The following is a 19,951-nucleotide window of genomic DNA, read 5'->3' on the forward strand; positions in this document are numbered from 1 at the left end:
AGAGGTTTTCATCCAACAGCGACAATATGATACCTCGTCAGTGTATACTATTTAAAGAGACTCCTGCCCTGGTTCACTCCAATGCAGAGTTATCAGTACAAGCGTCACGCGTAAATCTAATTGATAAAAATATCATCTAAAAATAAACACTAGCCAGAAACGTTGCGCTTCACTGGTGTAAAACATCGTCCCTGTACTGTAAGTGTCATTAGTGTCATTGCAAATCTGGCCTACTGTGAATCTAAACTCTTAGTTGTAAACTCCCATTTACTACTTCCATCATAACATTGAGCCCAGAGGAACTCCCCATTCCTAGGACACAACAACAAACAAGTCATTATTCCAACTCTCATTAAAGGGACAACCCTCTTTAGAAAATATTTAGTCAATTAACAACGACCACAGAGGAAGAGAAGTGTAAAGGTTGAAGAAAAAAAAGACTTGTAGTACTGAAGTCTGTACTGTCTGAGCCTGTGTGTAGTCAGCCAGTGTGTACGTAGCAAGCAAAGACTTTCTTCCTGACAATGGCGTGGCCGACGGGCCGACGAGCAGCGTGCTAGCGCTGGAGACAGGAAGCGGCTCCAGATAGGCAATGAAAGGTAAGAAAGGGGGCACAACAGGAAACGTTTCCCTGTGAACTGGTTCCTAGTCCTTTCCCATGTCACAGAGACTGACAGAGTTCACACACACCGTTCGGCCCAGCAGGTCAGCGTACACCGGAGTCTGTAGCCTATGACCCACTGCACTGGGACTTCAGCTGAGGCTGACGACGCACAAATAGCCGCTCTGGTAGGGCTATAGTGAGGGCACTGCTCCCTTCCACTACTACCAGACTCTTCAGTCCTAATTGGTTGACTGTTCTGAAGCCGGCAGCAAATCAACTCTATGGGATATCTATTGATCTTCCCCTCTGCTGTGCCTTTCAAGCACGGAGCAAACTGGAACCCTTCTCTCTCTCCCTCTTCCGCCTGCACAGATAGTGGCACTTAGGATCACTTCCACTGATAATGAGTAGCCAGTAGGTTAATGTAGGATGTGAAACTCCTGATAGAAGTGGAACTTGGTGTGTGTGTGTGTGTGTGTGTGTGTGTGTGTGTGTGTGTGTGTGTGTGTGTGTGTGTGTGTGTGTGTGTGTGTGTGTGTGTTGCATTAGAACACAGTTGAAGTTATAGAACCAGGCTATCTGTTTACTCTGGTTTCTAAACTCAGGAGAACCACATTAGTGACACACAGCCAGAGATCATTTTCAATTCAATATGCTTCATATCACAACTCACACTTCAGAAGACTGCTTATTAGGTGAGGCTAAAAGATTGACTGACTGGCTGACTGGCTGGCTGGCTGGCCGGCTGACATCATGGATAACAACAGAGGATGTCATTAGCCTATTCTGTGAACTCAATCACTTTCCTGTCACACACACAGGCAACAAGGGTTTAAACCGTCAGATAGGACTTGACGGTTAATTTGAGATGTGTGGGTGGGTGTGTGCCTGTCATGTCTTTCGACTCCTGGAGGTTGTCAGACTACAAGTCTATAGGGTTAGTGTGAATTCCTGTCCCTAATAGAGGATGTGGCTGTCTAGCGGGGTCTCAAATGGCATCAGTGTTCTCTGCTCCAGCAGGGGATGGCAGGTGACTGCCAGTGCTCCTGTAAAGTGAAGCCTTTCATCTCAAATAAAAAAACATTTCAACACAATTACTCCCATTGGGTAAAAACGGCAAATGCAGCTGAGGATGGTTGTATCTAATAACCTAACTTCTCTAAACTGGCAAACTGCTCAACTGAATAGATTTGATCAATCATTTATTTTTTAACGATCAATTGGTTAAACTTTTGACCTTAAAACCTGTTGGGGATAGGGGGCAGTATTGAGAATTTTGAAGAAAATATGTGCCCATTTTTAACTGCCTCCTACACCAACTCAGAAGCTAGGATATGCATAGTATTAACAGATTTGGATAGAAAACACTCTGAATTTTCTAAAACTGTTTGAATGGTGTCTGTAAGTATAACAGAACTCATATGGCAGTCAAAACCCTGAGACAATTTCTAACAGGAAGTGGGTATCCGATGTGTTGAATTACTTTTAAGCCTATGCCATTGAAACACACAGGGACTTATTAATCATTGAGCACTTCCTACGCCATCCACTAGATGTCACCAGTCTTTACAAAGTGGTTTGAGTCTTCTACTGTGAAAACTGACCGAACAAGAGACTTGGAACGTTGGTCATAAGCGGATGGCCGATACTACTCTGGCGCGCGAGTGCACGTTTGGGTACTCTCGTTCCTATACGTTTTAAAAGAGAATGCAATCGTCCGCCTTGAATATTACTGAAGTTCTGATTGAAAAAGGCCCTAATGATTTATGCTATACAACGTTTGACATGTTTGAACGAACGTAAATATTTTTTTCCCCCTCTTTGGTGAAGACAAGTCCGGCGGGCGTCGTTCATGTTTTTGAGTAGCCTACAGGATGCGCTAACAACACGGAGCTTTTTGGACATAAATTATGAGCTTTTTCGAACAAAACTAGATTTGTTATGGACCTGGGATTCCTGGAAGTGCCTTCTGATGAAGATAATCAAAGGTAAGGGAATATTTACATAGTATTTTTGATTTTAGATCTCTCCAACATGGCGCCTAGTCTGTATCGCCAAGCCTATTTTTCTGAGCGCAGTACTCAGATTATTGCAAAGTGTGATTTCCCAGTAAAGTTATTTTTAAATCTGGCAATGTGGTTGCGTTCACGAGATGTTAATCTATAATTCTTTGAATGACAATATAATATTTTACCAATGTTTTCGAATAGTAATTATTTAATTTGTTCTGCTGATTGACTGGCGGTATTGGGGGGAAAATATTTCCTCAACATCAACGCCATTGTAAAACGCTGTTTTTGGATATAAATATGAACTTGATAGAACAAAAAATGCATGTATTGTCTAACATAATGTCCTAGGAGTGCCATCTGATGAAGATTGTCAAAGGTTAGTGCATAATTTTAGCTGGTTTTCTGCTTTTGGTGACGCCTGTCTTTGCATTGACAAAACATTACACACAGCTATTTTCAATGTACTGTCCTAACATAATCCAACTTTATGCTTTCGCCGTAAAGCCTTTTTGAAATCAGACAACGTGGTTAGATTAAGGAGATGTTTATCTTTCAAAGGGTGTAAGATAGTTGTATGTTTGAGAAATTTGAATTATGACATTTAATTGTTTTCAAATTTGGCACCCTTGATATTTCACCTGCTGTTGATAGGGTGTACCAGGGGTGGGACGCCTCGTCTCTCCTGCCGCCCTACCCTCCACATCCCCCCCCCCCCCGCCTAACTCCCAGTCTCACCTATGAGTGACCCGTTGAGGAAGAGTGCTACTCCAAACAACACCCCCACACACAGGGCCAGGATGAAAGGGCGTCGCCGGCCCCATTTCAGGGTGCAGCGATCACTGGCTGAGCCAATCAGAGGTGTGAAGATCAGACCCAGGATGGGGCTCAGGAACCATGTCAGACTGTAATACTGTTCTGGAAGACCTGGAGATAGACAGGAAGGAAACAAGGGGTATAAGGTTATGGTTTATCATAATCATCATCATCCAAACAGGCAGCAGTTTGGAACTGTGTGCAGCATAGATGCATATAGGATCACTGTTCTGGAGGACTTGGAACACAGGATCAAAAAATAGAACATATACTTTACGGGCTAGTATCCCAGACTAAAACCACACCCAATGGAGATTCTCTACTGGACTGCACATACACTATATACACATGAAAGTATGTGGACACCCCTTCAAAATAGTGGATTTGGCTATTTCAGCCACACCGGTTGCTGACAGGTGTATAAAATCGAGCACATGGCCATGCAATCTCCATAGACAAACATTGGTCGTAGAATGGCCTTACTGAAGAGCTCAGTGACTTTCAACGTGGCACCGTCATAAGATGCCACATTTCCAACAACAACAACAACACTTTGTCAAATTTCTGCCCTGCTTGAGCAGCCCCGGTCAACTGTAAGTGCTGTTATTGTGAAGTGGAAATGTCTAGCAGCAACAACGGCTCAGCCCCGAAGTGGTAGGCCACACAAGCTCACAGAACGGGACCGCCGAGTGTTTAAAGCACGTAGAGCGTAAAAATCATTTGTCCTTGGTTGCAACACTCACTACCGAATTCCAAACTGCTTCTGACAGCAAGGTCAGCACAAAAACTGTTTCTTCGGGAGCTTCATGAAATGGGTTTCCATGGCCGAGCAGCTGCACACAACCTTAAAAACCTCTTATGGACAGGCATTGCCAATATCCAATGGTAGCGCCTGGCGCGAAATACGAAAAACCTTAAAAATGCTATAATTTCAATTTCTCAAACATATGACTATTTTACACCATTTGAAAGATAAGACTCTCCTTTATCTAACCACATTGTCCGATTTCAAAAAGGCTTTACAGCGAAAGCAAAACATTAGATTATGTCAGCAGAGTACCCAGCCAGAAATAATCGCACACCCATTTTTCAAGCTAGCATATATGTCACAAAAACCAAAACCACAGCTAAATGCAGCACTAAGCTTTGATGATCTTCATCAGATGACACTCCTAGGACATTATGTTATACAATACATGCATGTTTTGTTCAATCAAGTTCATATTTATATCAAAAACCAGCTTTTTACATTAGCATGTTTTGTTCAGAACTAGCATACCCACCAAAAACTTCCAGTGAATTTACTAAATTACTCACGATAAACGTTGACAAAAAATATAACAATTATTTAAAGAATTATAGATACAAAACTCCTTTATGCAATCGCGGTGTCCGATTTTAAAATAGCTTTTCGGTGAAAGCACATTTTGCAATATTCTGAGTATATAGCCCGGCCATCACGGCTAGCTATTTTGACACCCACCAAGTTTGGCACTCACCAAACTCAGATTTACTATAAGAAAAATTGGATTAGATTTGCTGTTCTTCGTCATAATGCACTCCCAGGACTTCTACTTCAACAACCAATGTTGTTTTGGTTCCAAATAATCCATAGTTATATCCAAATAGCTCTGTTTTGTTCGTGCGTTCAAGTCACTATCCGAAGGGTGACGCGCCGGCGCGTTTCGTGCCAAAAAAAAATTCCATTACCGTACTTCGAAGCATGTCAAACGCTGTTTAAAATCAATTTTTATGCGATTTTTCTCGTAAAATAGCGATAATATTCCAACCGGGAGACGTTGTATCCGTTCAAACACTGAAAGTAAAACATGGAGTCGTCACATGCACGCGCACGCCAGTGCCATTGTTCTCAGAAGGATCACTCACCAAAACCCCTGCCGTTTTTCGCCCAGAGACTGCAGAGCCATCATTCAACGTTCTGGCGCCTTCATAGAGCCAATGAAAGCCTTAGAAAATGTCACGTTACAGCAGAGATCCTGTATTTTCGATAAAGAGGCTATAGAAGGACAAGAAATGGTCAGACAGGGCACTTCCCATATTGAATCTTCTCAGGTTTTGGCCTGCCATATGAGTTCTGTTATACACACAGACACCATTCAAACAGTTTTAGAAACTTTAGGGTGTTTTCTATCCGAATCTACTAATTATATGCATATTCTAGTTTCTGGGCAGGAGTAATAACCAGATTAAATTGGGTACGTTTTTTATCCGGCCGTGAAAATACTGCCCCCTATCCCTAACAGGTTAAGATCACCATGCACAATGCCAAGTGTCGGCTGGAGTGGTGAAAAGCTTGCTGCCATTGGACTCTGGAGCAGTGGAAATGCGTTCTCTGGAGTGATGAATCACGCTTCACCATCTGGCAGTCCGACGGATGAATCTGGGTTTGGAGGATGCCAGGAGAACGCTACCTGCCTCAATGCATAGCGCCAACTGTTTGGTGGAGGAGGAATAATGGTCTGGGGCTATTTTTCATAGTTCATGCTAAGCCCCTTAGTTCCAATTAAGGGAAATCTTAACGCTACAGCATACAATTCGATTCTGTGCTTCCAACTTTGTGGCAACAGTTTAGGGAAGGCCCTTTCCTGTTTCAGCATGACAATGCCCCCGTGCACAGAGCGAGGTCCATACAGAAATGATTTTTCAAGATGGTTGTGAAAACTTGACTGGCCTACACAGAGCCCTGACCTCAACCCCATCTACCACCTTTGGGATGAATTGGAACGCTGACTGCGAGCCAGGCCTAATCGCCCAACATCAGTGCCCGACCTCACTAATGCTCTTGTTGCTAAATGGAAGCAAGTCCCCACAGCAATGTTCCTACATCTAGTGCAGTGGTTCTAAATCCTGGTCCTGGGGACCCAAAGGGGTGCACATTTGTTGTTTTTGCCCTAACACTACACACCAGATTCAAATCATCAAAGCCTTTTGATGAGTTGATCATTTGAATCAGCTGTGTAGTGTTCGGGCAAAAACAACAAATGTGCACCTCTTTGGGTCACCAGGACCAGGATTGAGAACCAGTGATCTAGTGGAAAGCCTTCCCAGAAAAGTGGAGGTGGTTCTAGCAGCAAATGGGGGACCAACTCCATATTAATGAGATGTTCAACGAACCGGTGTCCACATACTTTTGGTCATGTAGTGTACTTTTTAGTCCAGGACTAGGCTCAGTCTGTGTTGGGAAACAGGCCCTAGATTAACTTTTTGTGACAGTGTGAACTGTTTGTGACCATACTGACCTAGACTAGGGGATCAAGGCTATGGTCTAGCCAGAAGAGAGAAGGAGAAATTCAAAACAGGTGTAATATTTGGCACTGTGTGGACACACATGAGTGGGGACAACATCAGGCTGGTATAGCCTTACCTCAGACCAGGAAGGGTTGAAGCAAGCTTGGCCTTTATACCCAGACTGATTTTATTCCCTTTTCTGAATTCCAATAGGCTCCAATAAGAAGCTAACAGTAAATAAAGCTATTTGGTACACAGTCCAGTGCAGCCCAGTTGTACTTGTAGTAATCCTGATCCTCTCTGTGTGGCTGGCTATGCTGGCAGACTTCCCTCCGGCTGGCTCTGACCAGCCCAGCCACTATACACCTTTCATTGTTAGGGGGGGAACAGTGTGTGTTTGTTTCCTGCTTCTCTAAGAGAGATGACCTATATAGGAGAGAGGGCAGGCCTCTGACATGTGCCCACGTCTGGCTCTGGGAAGCAGCCAATACACAGTACAGTACTATACAGTAAACTGATAGAATCAGCTGAGCAGGGTTGTGAGAGAAACATGGCGGAATGAGATCAGCAGTTTTACATGAGTGTGTGTGAGACATAAGTGTTGCGTGTGTCTTCGATCACAGCAGTGTGTATACTTATGAACCCAGTCATTAGCCTTATATGGAGCTCAGGTCATGAGAACAAATCCATACAAACAGATACTGGTGAGAGGCTGTCTGTAGCTGAAATGAGGTAGAGGTCATATGATAATAAGGCTCATCAGGGCTGTGAAGCTCTCATCCCTCGATTACACACGCATGTTAAATGCACATACACACAGGCACGCACGCACAGTATAGGCCTAATGATAATATCACAATTGTAAAAGACAATAACATAATAATAAATTAATACAACCACAGGCAAATGATCAAATAAGGAAATAGGCTTTTTAACATTATTCTCAAGATACCTAAAAGGGATACTTCAGGATTTAGGAAATTAATCCCTTTTATCTACTTCCCCAGAGTCAGATTAACTCATGGATACCATTTGTATGTCTCTACATCCAGTATTAAGGAAGTTAGAGGTAGTTCCGCAAGCCAATGCTAACTTGCGTTTGCAGAACTAGCATGCTAGCAGTTATAATAGACTTCCAGTCATTGTACTAACGCTGGTTAAAAACTTCCTTCAAACTGCACGCAGAGACATACAAATGGTATCCATGAGTTCATCCGACTCTGGGGAAGTAGATAAAGGGCTTCATTGACAAAATCCTGATGTATCACTTTAAGATACCCAAGATAACCCTCTCTTCTCACAACTAGCCCAGGGACTACAGATAAAAAGCTGGTTCAATAGCATTGTGTACACGGTCCCTTACAAATAAACAAATCAAATAAAAATACAGGGGGTTACAGGTTATAGCTCCAAATGATTCCACATTTCGAAGTGCCTCAAGTCCTGTCACCTCAGTCCACACACACAAACACATATTACGTAACCCCTAAACAGCACGTAGCTGGTGATTAAGGTTATGTAAAAGGGGAAGAGATTGGGGGCGTCTTAAAGGAGGTGAAGTCAGAGTGATGGACACAACCCAAGAACCTGTGATCCACATTCAAACAACACACAGTCAGTAACACAGAATCTGAACAGACTAACCTTCAGCAAAGTCAATTAAACATTAGACCTGTACCCATTTAGACACTGTCATATGTATAGACACCTTTCATACACCTTTCACCTTCAGTCTTGTAGGCATCTTTTTGCACAATTCACACACCCCTAGTCAGGCTATGCATGCCATACTCATAGTCAATTTGATTCACATACTCTTTTCATTGGTCACACCATTGTAATTATCCAATAAAGCAACAGGTAAATCATTGAAGACAGAAAAAAGCCTCAGGCCATATTTCCATAGGAAACCAATGAACTGAATGGAGGGGCCATCCAGAGGTGTGTAGTGCACTGACTGCTGAGGGTGTAAGACATGAGATCAACACCCTCTATATATAGATGCTGATTAGGCTCAGGGGGGACCAGGGTGGAGGTTGTTGAGAGGAAGGACAGTGACAGGGGGCCTGGCCAGAGAATCAGTCCACAGGCTGGACGACACAGAGCCACGTTGCTCTTTAATCCTCCCATCAGGCTGGTCATAACAGAATTGAGGCGCGGGACAGGACAGGGATGGCACAAACACATGCACACACACACACTCTCTCATCTTCTCTGGGCTATTAAAGGCTAACTGTCATCTCACTGACTGACATCGGCCAAAGTATCCCTGTTACGTAGTGTGATTGCTGAATGACAAGGCAGCTTTGGTGATGTGGGCCAAATCATTAGTTACTGGCCAGGCACAGAATGGAGTCCTGGTGTACACAAATGGTAGTATGCTAGTAATATGCATGTAATAACATATGTTGATGGCCACGGCATGATTTTCATTCATCCATCATCTTATCCAACAAATTGATATTTGGAAACATTTAGTCACACTGAAATATACCAGCTGTCCATTCATAGTTTAGGTTCCTCAAAACAACGTAAACAAAGTTAGACGAGGCCACGCCCCCTCGGCGTGTTAGACGAGGCCACGCCCCCTCGTCATGTTAGATGAGGCCACAACCCCTCTTCATGCCCTCTCCACAGATAGGTTGTTTTGCAAGTGTGTAATGACCCCATGTTTTGGGCACTGGAATGCTACAATAGCAGATGAACACTTTAGACAATAGGCTAGTTAAAAGTTCTGATCATTCTAATGACAGGTGGATTGACCAGAGAGAAACAGTAAGAGTAGGGTGTTTTCACACTTGGACCCTTTCAGCCAATTTTTGGAAACTCAGTGCGGTTCGCTTAATTTTTGGTGAGGTGTGAACACTCCACAGGAACTTGGACCCCTCAAAAGAGCCCCCGAAGCGAACCGAACTGAGACCATCTCGAGAGGTAGTCGGAGTTCGGTTCGCTTGAATTCCAGGATCCGGTTCCCTTTTTTAGGGCAATGTGAAAACAAAGCTCCTCAGGTTCGCTTGTCATTATTCCCGCACCATACTCTACTGCAACACCGTTCCCCCTGACATAACCTCTCACATTGGTGCCACAAGACAGATGATGTGCAGGTTTGCGTAAAAACACTTTTTGGATATTGATTTGCGATTGTCAAGGACAGACAGAAATGACAAAATGTGTGATTTTACTTCAGATCATTTGTTTGCAACATCTGATCTATAGGCTAAGATAGCTTCATAAACTGTATATTCGATTAAAGAGTTTGAACAGTGTGAGAAGACAACCTATTTGGTGAGAATCACAACAGAGAACAAAATCTATTCTAGCTCTTAAAGAGGCAGTAGCCTACATTGGGTGTACAATTTTCAATTAGAGCATTATTTAATCTTCAGTTATTCTTCTGCTATTTATTCTGTTACCAATAATATGTTCATGTTAATAGAATCTTCTGATTACAACTATTATGTCTAATATTTTAACAAAATGCAAGTAAGTATATCTAGCTGTCCAATAACAAGTTATGATGAAATGGCTTGTCCCAGAATGCATTGAATGTTAGAAAAAGATCTTGGTTCCATAGCAATGTGAATGAGTGAAGTGAACTGACAAAAGAGTTGAGTCTTCAATCAAAGGCAAGGGCAGTGTGAATAAAAAGAGAAGGTATTTAGCTCTTTTTTGTACCCTAGAGTTCACTTTAAAGAGGACTGAGATCGGCCCTCCTGAAAAACTCAGCAGAAAGAGAGAAAAAGAGAGAGATTGATAGAGAAAAGAGAGATTCCAGATTCGCACCTTGGCTCTGAATGTGCAGTATTAACACGAACCAGACCTGCAACAACGTCAGTTCTGCAAAGTGCTCATGTTCTCTCACGACAAGGTCGTGAGGCTAAGCCGCAGGCAACCCTGTCCCAAAACCTCAGGGACAGGCTCGTAAAGGCTTTAACCTCACCATGGTGCAGGCCTGCCCTGTGCCACAGGCCCACAGAGGGAGAACCTGCTAGCCAAGTCTGCGCAAGGCTCAAGGCTAGGCAGTACTTTTCCATTCATCTGCCCTGCTTTGCTATGTGGGTTAGAGAGTCAGGCTGCAGGGTGCACTTACAAACCGACAGTCACTCTATGGAGTGAACGGAGTGAAACGTTTCAAGTGTAAAAAAATAACTCTGACAATGTTTAATAGAAAATTACCAACGAATTGACAAAGTGAGCATTTATAATACAGTGCCTTGCAAAAGTATTCAGACCCCTTGGATTTCTTCACATTTTGTGTTACAAAGTGGGATTAAAATGTATTTAATTGTCATTTTTTTGTCAACAATCTACACAAAATACACAAAAAAATATAAATTCTAATTAAATAAGTAAAATATAGTCGTTGCATAAGTATTCAGCTCCCTGATGAATACATGTTAGAAACAACTTTGGCAGAGTCTTCTTGGGTAAGTCTCTAAAAGCTTACTTTGCACACCTGGCTTGTGCAATATTTGCCCATTAGTCTTTAAAAAAAAATCTTCAAGCTCTGTCAAAATGTTGGGGGTCATGGCTAAACAGCAATTTTCAAGGCTTGCTATAGATTTTAAAGCAGATTTAAGTCAAAACTGTAACTTGGCCCCTCAGGAACATTCACAGTTTTCTTGGTATGAAACTCAAGTGTAGATTTGGCCTTGTATTTTAGGTTATTGTCCTGCTGAAAGGTAAATTCCTCTCCCAGTGTCTTTTGTAAAGCAGGATCTCCTCTAGGATTTTGCCTGTGCTTAACTCATCCCGTTTTTTTTTATTCTGAAAAACTACCCAATATTTGCAGATGACAAGCATACCTATACCATGATGCAGCCACCACCATGCTTGAAAATAAGGAGGAAGTTACTCAGTGATGTGTTTTGTTGGATTTGCCCGAAACATAAGGCTTTGCATTTAGGCTAAAACTTATATTCCTTTGCCTTGTTTTGTTGTTGTTGCAGTATTACTTTAATGACTTGTTGCATACAAGATGCATGTTTTGGAATATTCTGTATATTTGTATTATTTTCACTCTGTCATTTAGGTCATTATTGTGGAGTCGCTATAATGTTTTGATCCATCCTCAGTTCTCACAGCCATTGATCTCTGAAGCTGTTTTAAAATCACCAATGGCCTCATAGTAACATCCCTGACCAGTTTCCTTCCTGTCCTGCAGCTCAGTTCAGAAGGACGACTATATTTGATGTGTCTGGGTGGTTTAATACATAATCCACAGCATAATTATTAACTTGGCCATGCTTAACATATTCAATGTCTGATTTGTTATTGTTACCCATCTAACAAACACTGTCCTTCTTTATGAGGCTTTTGAAAAGCTCATTGGTCTTTGTAGTTGAATCTGTGCTTGAAATTCAATACTTGACTGAGGGACCTTACATATGTTGTATGTATGAGGGACAGAGGAAAGGTTAGTCCTACAAAAATCATGTCAAACCCTATTGTTTCACAGAGAGAGTCCATGTAACTTATTATGTGATTTGTTAAGCCAAATTTTACTCCTGAATTAAATTAGGCTTGCCTAAACCAAGGGGGTGAATACTTACGCACAACCATTTTTTTGTTATTACATTTTTATTAATCTTTAGAGAATGTTATTTTTCTTCCACTTTGACAGTGTATTTTGTGTAGATTGTTGACAAAAAATGACAATTAAATCCATTTTAATCCCACTTTGTAACACAATAAAATGTGAAGAAATTCATGGGGTCTGAGTACTTTTGCAAGGCACTGTATAAAGTGTTGCTTTGCCAGTGGGAACGAGTGACAAGTCTCACATTCTATTCTAAAAACTCTGGAACCAGCTTAAATCAATAAAATAGTACACTTATACCAGCTTAGAACATAAATGGTATAACCTTGTTTAGAAAAACATCTCTCAGGTATGGAGATGTAACTGCTCAGTCCAACCAGCGTGGGAGGTGTGTGTGGGAGGTGTGAGAAGAGAAGTGGTTCCATGGTCTTATCAGTCCTAGAGTGTACACTAGACAGGATCACACAGTGACTGAAGCCCTGGTCACATTCTGGTTCACATGAACCTGATCGTTGCTGATGGCCATGACCCGGGTGGCTTGGGAACCCAGAGCTCCACAGTGACCCAAACCCAACTACTTCCTGCTGCCTGTAGACTGTCTTCCTGTAGACATGTCCACTCAATGACCAATCAATGAGTCAACTTCTTCCTGCAGGTTTTTGTTGAGGTTACTCACAGTGCCCCAAAAAAGTGTTTTTGTTCATTTATCTATCACTGTTTGTTTTGTTCGCGACCTGCCGTCTGTCAGACACACAAACACAAAATGGCGCAAACAGATTTAAATCTGTCGGTAAGCATTTTGTTTCTTTGGGAAAGCAGCCGGGGTAATCATCCAAACAGGACGCCAGATTATAGTAAATAAAGACCAGTTTTTTTCTCCACCGTTTCAAAAATGGCGAACAATAGGCCCACTAAGAGCAAAGTGACTCCCGCCACTTCAGGAAATATTTACCGTGGTATAGCGAGACAGAGAAGAGAGGTTTACACCAAGTCAGAAAGAGCGCTCACGAAACTAGTGAGTTGCAAAACTAAACAGAGAGGGAAGAGGGATAGAGAGAGACAGAGAGAGGGAGCAAGAAAGAAAGAGGGAGAGAGAGCAAGCGGGAGAGAGAGAAATATGGAGAGGGAGCTAGAGAGAGACTGAAGACAACCCACAGTGGGTAATAACGACGTGGCAAGGGGGCAAATCACAATCTGCTCAATCAACGAGGTTGATTTATTCACACCATTACCATTTGACACACAATGGCTTCCCATGTGTAAGAGTACAGATGTCTCATTAGTCTACTCTGTATACATATAGTCCTTGCTAGGGCTGTCACCAACAACAAAAACATCTTAGTCAACCGAGTCGTCTGTTCCTTCGACCAACCGATTGGTTGAAATTTTAAAACATGTATTTTCCATATATAGACACACCCAATGTTTGAATAAAATCAAACATAAGTAGGCTACTGAGCTTGTCTGATGCATTAAGCACTGCGACTAAAAATGAAGACACAAATTACCAAAGAAGGAACCAGAAATCTATATAGCCTAATCAGTAGAAAAAAACATGTTCCCAACACCGCTCCTCCCGCTGCTCTTCACAGATTCTGACATTAAGCTCCTGAAGTTGCCGGTAATAGGCTACACCAGCAGTCGGCAACCTTTTCCATTTGGAGTGCCAAGTTATCGTACCATGTCTACTGATCTGCGTGCCAGTTGTGATTTTCATATGCACATCTTCGTGGAACAGCTTCATTTAATTTATATAAAGTCTTCATCTCAAAATCAATATCATCTGGTTAATCAAAACTTTATCTAAATGAAAATGATACAAATCTAAAAATAACTTCTATTGCCATTGCCAATATGTAAACATAGCCTACATAAACCAACAAATAAAAACATTGTAGCCTGCATGCAGAAAATATCCTGATAAAAATAAATATCCTATGAATCACATTGGCATCGCATGGCCTGTCTGCAAGAAACTTGTAACATTCGTTGTCTCTGATTGGGGATCATATTTAGACAGCCTTTTCCCACTGGGTTTTTGTGGGATCTTGTTTTTGTATAGTTGCCTTGTGCACTGCATTACTGCACGTTTGTTATATTCTTTGTTGTAAGTTTCACTATTAATGAGAATGTGGAACTCTACGCACGCTGCGCCTTGGAACGATCTGATGTGTGGAGACATTTCACTGCAGCTAATGTAGAAGGAAAAGCCGTGTACATTTGCAAATACAGTGCCAAATCATATGTGAAGAATGCATCAAAGATGCAGAATCATCTGGCCAAGTGCATAAAGTTCCCTCAGCGCTCACAACAAGCAACCTGACAAAAGTCCCTCTATTTATATTTAAGGTGAAAATGATGAATCAGACACCTTATCGATAGCAACAGCTCATGGTCCTCCTGGAATCAGAAGTTCTTTTGACTCAATGGAGGAACGTAGTCAGAGAAATGCTGATGAATGTCTTGCTCTGTATGCAACTGGTTCACCTCTGATACTCACAGGCAATGTGTATTGGAAGAGATTTCTGAATGTTCTTTGCCCAGCATACAACCCTCCAACCAGACATACTTTATCTAATCATTTGCTGGATGCAGAGTTCAACAGAGTTCAAGTGAAGGTCAAGCAAATTATAGAGAAAGCAGACTATTGCAATCATCTCTGATGGGTGGTCAAATGTTCGTGGGCAAGGAATAATTAACTACATCATCTACACCCCTCAACCAGTATTCTACAAGAGCACAGATAAGGGACAGACACACTGGTCTCTACATTGCAGATGAGCTGAAGGCAGTCATCAATGACCTTGGGCCACAGAAGGTATTTGCACTGGTGACAGACAATGCTGCGAACATGCAGGCTGCTTGGTCTAAAGTGGAGGAGTCCTACCCTCACAGCACACCCATTGGCTGTGCTGCTCATGCATTGAATCAGCTCCTCAAGGACAGCATGGCACTGAAAACAATGGATACACTCTACAAGAGAGCCAAGGAAATGGTTAGGTATGTGAAGGGTCATCGAGTTATAGCAGCAATCTACCTCACCAAGGAAAGTGAGAAGAATAAGAGCACCACATTGAAGCTGCCCAGTAACACCCATTGGGGTGGTGTTGTCATCATGTTTGACAGTCTCCTGGAGGGGAAGGAGTCTCTCCAAGAAATGGCCATATCACAGTCTGCCGATATGGACAGCCCCATCAAGAGGATCCTCCTGGATGATGTATTTTGGGAGAGAGTGGTAAGCAGCCTGAAACTCCTGAAACCTATAGCAGTAGCCATTGCACGGATTGAGGGAGACAATGCCATCCTGTCTGATGTTCAGACTCTGCTTGCAGATGTAAGAGAATAAATCCGTACTGCCCTGCCCACTTCACTGTTGCTCCAAGCAGAGGAAACTGCAGTTCTGAAATATATCAAAAAGCATGAAGACTTCTGCCTGAAGCCCATACACGCTGCAGCGTACATGTTGGACCCCAAGTATGCTGGCAAGAGCATCCTGTCAGGTGTAGAGATCAACAAGGCCTATGGTGTCATCACTACCGTGTCTCACCACCTTGGCCTGGATGAGGGCAAGGTTCTTGGCAGTCTGGCGAAGTACACTTACAAGCAAGGACTTTGGGATGGTGATGCAATATGGCAGTCGTGCCAACATATCTCATCATCCACCTGGTGGAAGGGACTTTGTGGATCCGAGGCCCTTTCCCCTGTTGCCTCCATCATCCTCCAAATCCCACCAACATCAGCCGCCTCAGCACGCAACTGGTCCTTGTTTGGGAACACACACACCAAAGCACGCAACAGGCTGACCAATACAAGGATTGAAAAATTGGTGGCCATCCGGGCAAATTTGAGGCTTTTTGAGCCTGAAAATGAGCCAGGTTGGAAAGTGACATTGAAGATGAGGCCTCAGAGTCTGATGTTCAAGAGCTGGACATTGAGGAGGTCCAGGGAGAAGACGTGGAATCCTGAGAGGAAGACAACCAAAGCTTTAGTTTCTAGACTATAATTTTACAGATGTTGAAAACGTTTTTGGGAGATGCGATGGATCATTGTGATCATTCAATATTCCCTTTCTTTTGTTATTCAGTGAAATCATCCCATGTGAAGAGTCAACTCATTTAAATAAAGTTAAATTCGTAACTAAATCGCTTGTTTTATGTCTATTGGAAGGATTTAATCATTTGCAATTATGTCTACTTAGGATAAGGTAAAAGGTTTATGTCGCCATATGATATGGTAAATATATCCAACGCAAAAAACATCTACATTTAAATGGTATTAATTTGCATATATTTCCGTTAATTCCCAAGGCAAGTATCCACCTCTGAATATTCCCCAAAATGCGCAACCCTGGTGGTTATCAAAAGGGAGCGCGCTGGAAATACTTTTCAAATAGGCTACATTGAGGAACTATTGTCATTCTCAATGGATGTAAAAACAGACTTTGTTTACTTGCTGTTTGAGGCTTAGAAAAAAAAATACTTTGAGGAGCTACACAGTGATGGTGAGTTAAGACAATCAGAAATACTATCCGATCCCCAAATGTGCACATTTATAAGCCTACATTTGCACGCAGACCACGTAGACTAGAGACCTACCTCTATGCATAATCAGGTGCGTGTCCTTACTTAAGATTGTCTTTTGTTTGAAGCGCTCCTGTCAATGAATACATTGACAACGCGTAAATGGAATGAAATAAACAAACTTTTTTCTCACAAGTCTAATCAAATCACATGTCAATTCAAGTCGCATGCGCCGAATACAACAGGTGTAGACTTTACTGTGAAATGCTTACTTACAAGCCTTTAACCAACAATGCAGTTCAAGAAATTGAGTTACGAAAATATTTCCTAAATAAACTAAAGTAAAAAATATAATAAAAAGTAATACAATAAAATAATAGGCTATTTACAGGGGTACCAGTACCGAGTCAATTTGCGGAGGTACAGGTTAGTCGAGGTCATGTGTACATGTAAGTAAGTGTAGCATAGGTAGCTCTGCAAACAAAGTGTCCACTCCTACAATGACAACTGTAATAATAATAATAATAATTTGAATGCATTAACAGAAATTACCAAACATTGTAGATTAGAAATGATGGGAATTAACAGTAAATGTACCATTGGTGATACTGGTGTGCCATCCCTGCGGCCTCTGCAATGGATTAGTCCACTGAGACAGGCGTGAATCAGACAGGTGTCTCGTGTGCCATAAATCTTCATATATTTGCCACTGCTTGACTAAAAAAAATATTGGTCGACCAGCAGCCTATCGACCAAACAATCGACCAGTCATCTAAATGGGGTCAGCCGTAGTCCTTGCTATCCGGGATCCTTGGGACATCTATACCCCCCATTGAAGTTGACATTTAAAATGGTCAAGGTACGGGTTACGGTAAGGGTTAAGGTTAGGGACCGTCCTGAGGTTCCGGATAGCAAAAACAATACATAGCGGATCCCGGATAGCACTAACCAGTCCAGGCCTTACTGTGTGTTTAGTCAGTCTAGGTTAGGGTTGCAACATTCCTGAAATCCCGGTTGGACAATTTCCTGTCTATTCCCTCCTGATTCCGGGAATCCTAAAAAAAGGTCAAAATAAAAAAAACAGTCATTGAATATCCCTTTGAGCATGGTGAAGTTATTAACTAGACTTTGAATGGTGTATCAATTCGCCCAGTCACTACAAACATACACGTGTCCTTTCTAACTCAGTTGCCAGAGAGGAAGGACACCCCTCAGGGATTTCACCATGAGGCCAATGGTTACTTTAAAACAGTTACAGAGTTTAATGGCTGTGATAGGATGAAACAACACCATTGTAGTAACTCCACAATACTAATCTAAATGACAGTGACAAGAAGGAAGCCTGTACAGAATAAAATATTGCAAAACATGCATCCTGTTTGCAATAAGGAACTAAAGTAAAACTGCAAAAAATGTGGCAATGACAAACTTTATTTCCTGAATACAAAGCGTTATGTTTGGGGCAAATCCAACACAACACATCACGGAGTACCACTCTTCATATTTTCAAGCATGGTGGTGTTTGCATCATGTTATGGGTATGCTTGTCATCGGCAAGGACTAGGGTGTTTTTTAGGATAAACAGAAACTGAATAGAGCTAAGCACAGGCAAAATCCTAGAGGAAAACCTGGTTCAGTCTGCTTTCCAACAGACACTGGGAGACAAATTCCCCTTTCAGCAGGTCAATAACCTAAAACACAAAGCCAAATATACACTGGAGTTGCTTACCAAGACGACATTGAAATGTTCCTGAGTGGCCTAATTACAGTTTTGACTTAAATCAGCTTGAACATCTATGGCAAGATTTGAAAATGTCTGTCTAGCAATGATCAACAACCAACTTGACAGAGATTGAAGAATTTGTAAAATAATAATGTGCAAATATTGTACAATCCAGGTGTGCAAAGCTCTTAGAGAAAGACTAATAACTGTAAATCGCAGCCAAAGGTGATTTTAACGTGTTGACTCAGGGGATTCAATACTTATGTAATCAAGGTGTTATTTATTAGATTTTTTTTGTACAAATTTTCCATCTTTTTCTTCCACTTTAACATTTGGTGTTGATCGTCAACAGGAAGTTACAATTAAATACATTTTAATCCCACCTTTTAATACAACAACATTTGGAAAAAGTCAAGGGGTGTGAATACTTTCTGAAGGCACTGTAGTTCCACAATGGTCATTAGACACTAATGCTTTCATTGCATCTTGGGTAAGCAATGTGTTTGGTCAGTTTACCCTCCTCAACCCAGTAAAGTAACCATTAGGCTCCAGTCAATAATAATGACATTTACACTTGGCTGAGACACTTAGAGGTGATTTAACTATGGTTCATGTCGGGAAGTGGATGGGACATGAAGACGAACAAAGGTTTTGTCACGTTCGTCGTAGTGAATGGACCAAGGCGCAGCGGGTCGAGTGCTCATCTTAACTTTATTAGTGAACACTTAAATAAACAAAACAAGAAACGACCAAACTAACAGTCTTGCAGGCTAAATACAGCAGTGCTAAGAACAACTACCCACAATACCCCATACAAAACAACCCCTATACATAGGACCTTCAATCAGAGGCAACGAGAAACAGCTGCCTCCAATTGAAGGTCAAATCAATAAACTGAACATAGACGTAAACAACCTAGAACTAACATAGAATACAATAACCTAGAACCTACAACCCCGGTACACTCTAAACCAACACCCCTCTACATAAACACATAGCCCAAAAAACCCCGAAACGCTCTAAACAAATACCCCTTCTACATAAACACATAATATAACAAACCCCTAAACACTCTAAACAAATACCCCTGCCACGTCCTGACCTAACTACAATAAAAAATAGCCCCTTTACTGGTCAGGATGTGACAGGTTTTTATAAGTTCTTCGAAGATGTTCTGAGGAATGGAGTGCTTAAGTGTCTAGAGGCTGGCACGTCTCATGTCATAACACCTTATATAGAAATGCCATGGGCTGCGTTAGCTGTTCAGGTATGTACTGAAAGGCACATTGAATGCACCCGGCAATCAAAACATGTGTCAAGGCCTAAGCATGCACATATGCACACACACACAAAAAAAAAAAACACACACACACACACACACACACACACACACACACACACACAAAATGACTCACACAGTCCAATCGAACTACCTATACATAACTGCATGATCCCATGACTCAGCTTTCTGCCTGACTCATTTCTCCCTCC

The 19,951-nt window shown here is 41.9% G+C and overlaps 1 protein-coding gene across 1 annotated transcript in view; it reads right to left on the reverse strand.

The window, feature by feature from the left end:
• The window catches only part of LOC106570404 (polyamine-transporter SLC45A4), a 62,640-nt gene that overhangs the window by 12,557 nt on the left and 30,132 nt on the right, over positions 1-19,951 (reverse strand). The window contains exon 2 of the mRNA XM_014142697.3: positions 3,352-3,540. Within this exon, the coding sequence (XP_013998172.3) occupies positions 3,352-3,540 (189 nt within the window). The remainder of the gene's footprint in view (positions 1-3,351; positions 3,541-19,951) is intronic.

Source organism: Salmo salar, chromosome 14 (genome assembly GCF_965601325.2).
Source record: "Salmo salar chromosome 14, fSalSal1, whole genome shotgun sequence".
NCBI lineage: Eukaryota > Metazoa > Chordata > Actinopteri > Salmoniformes > Salmonidae > Salmo > Salmo salar.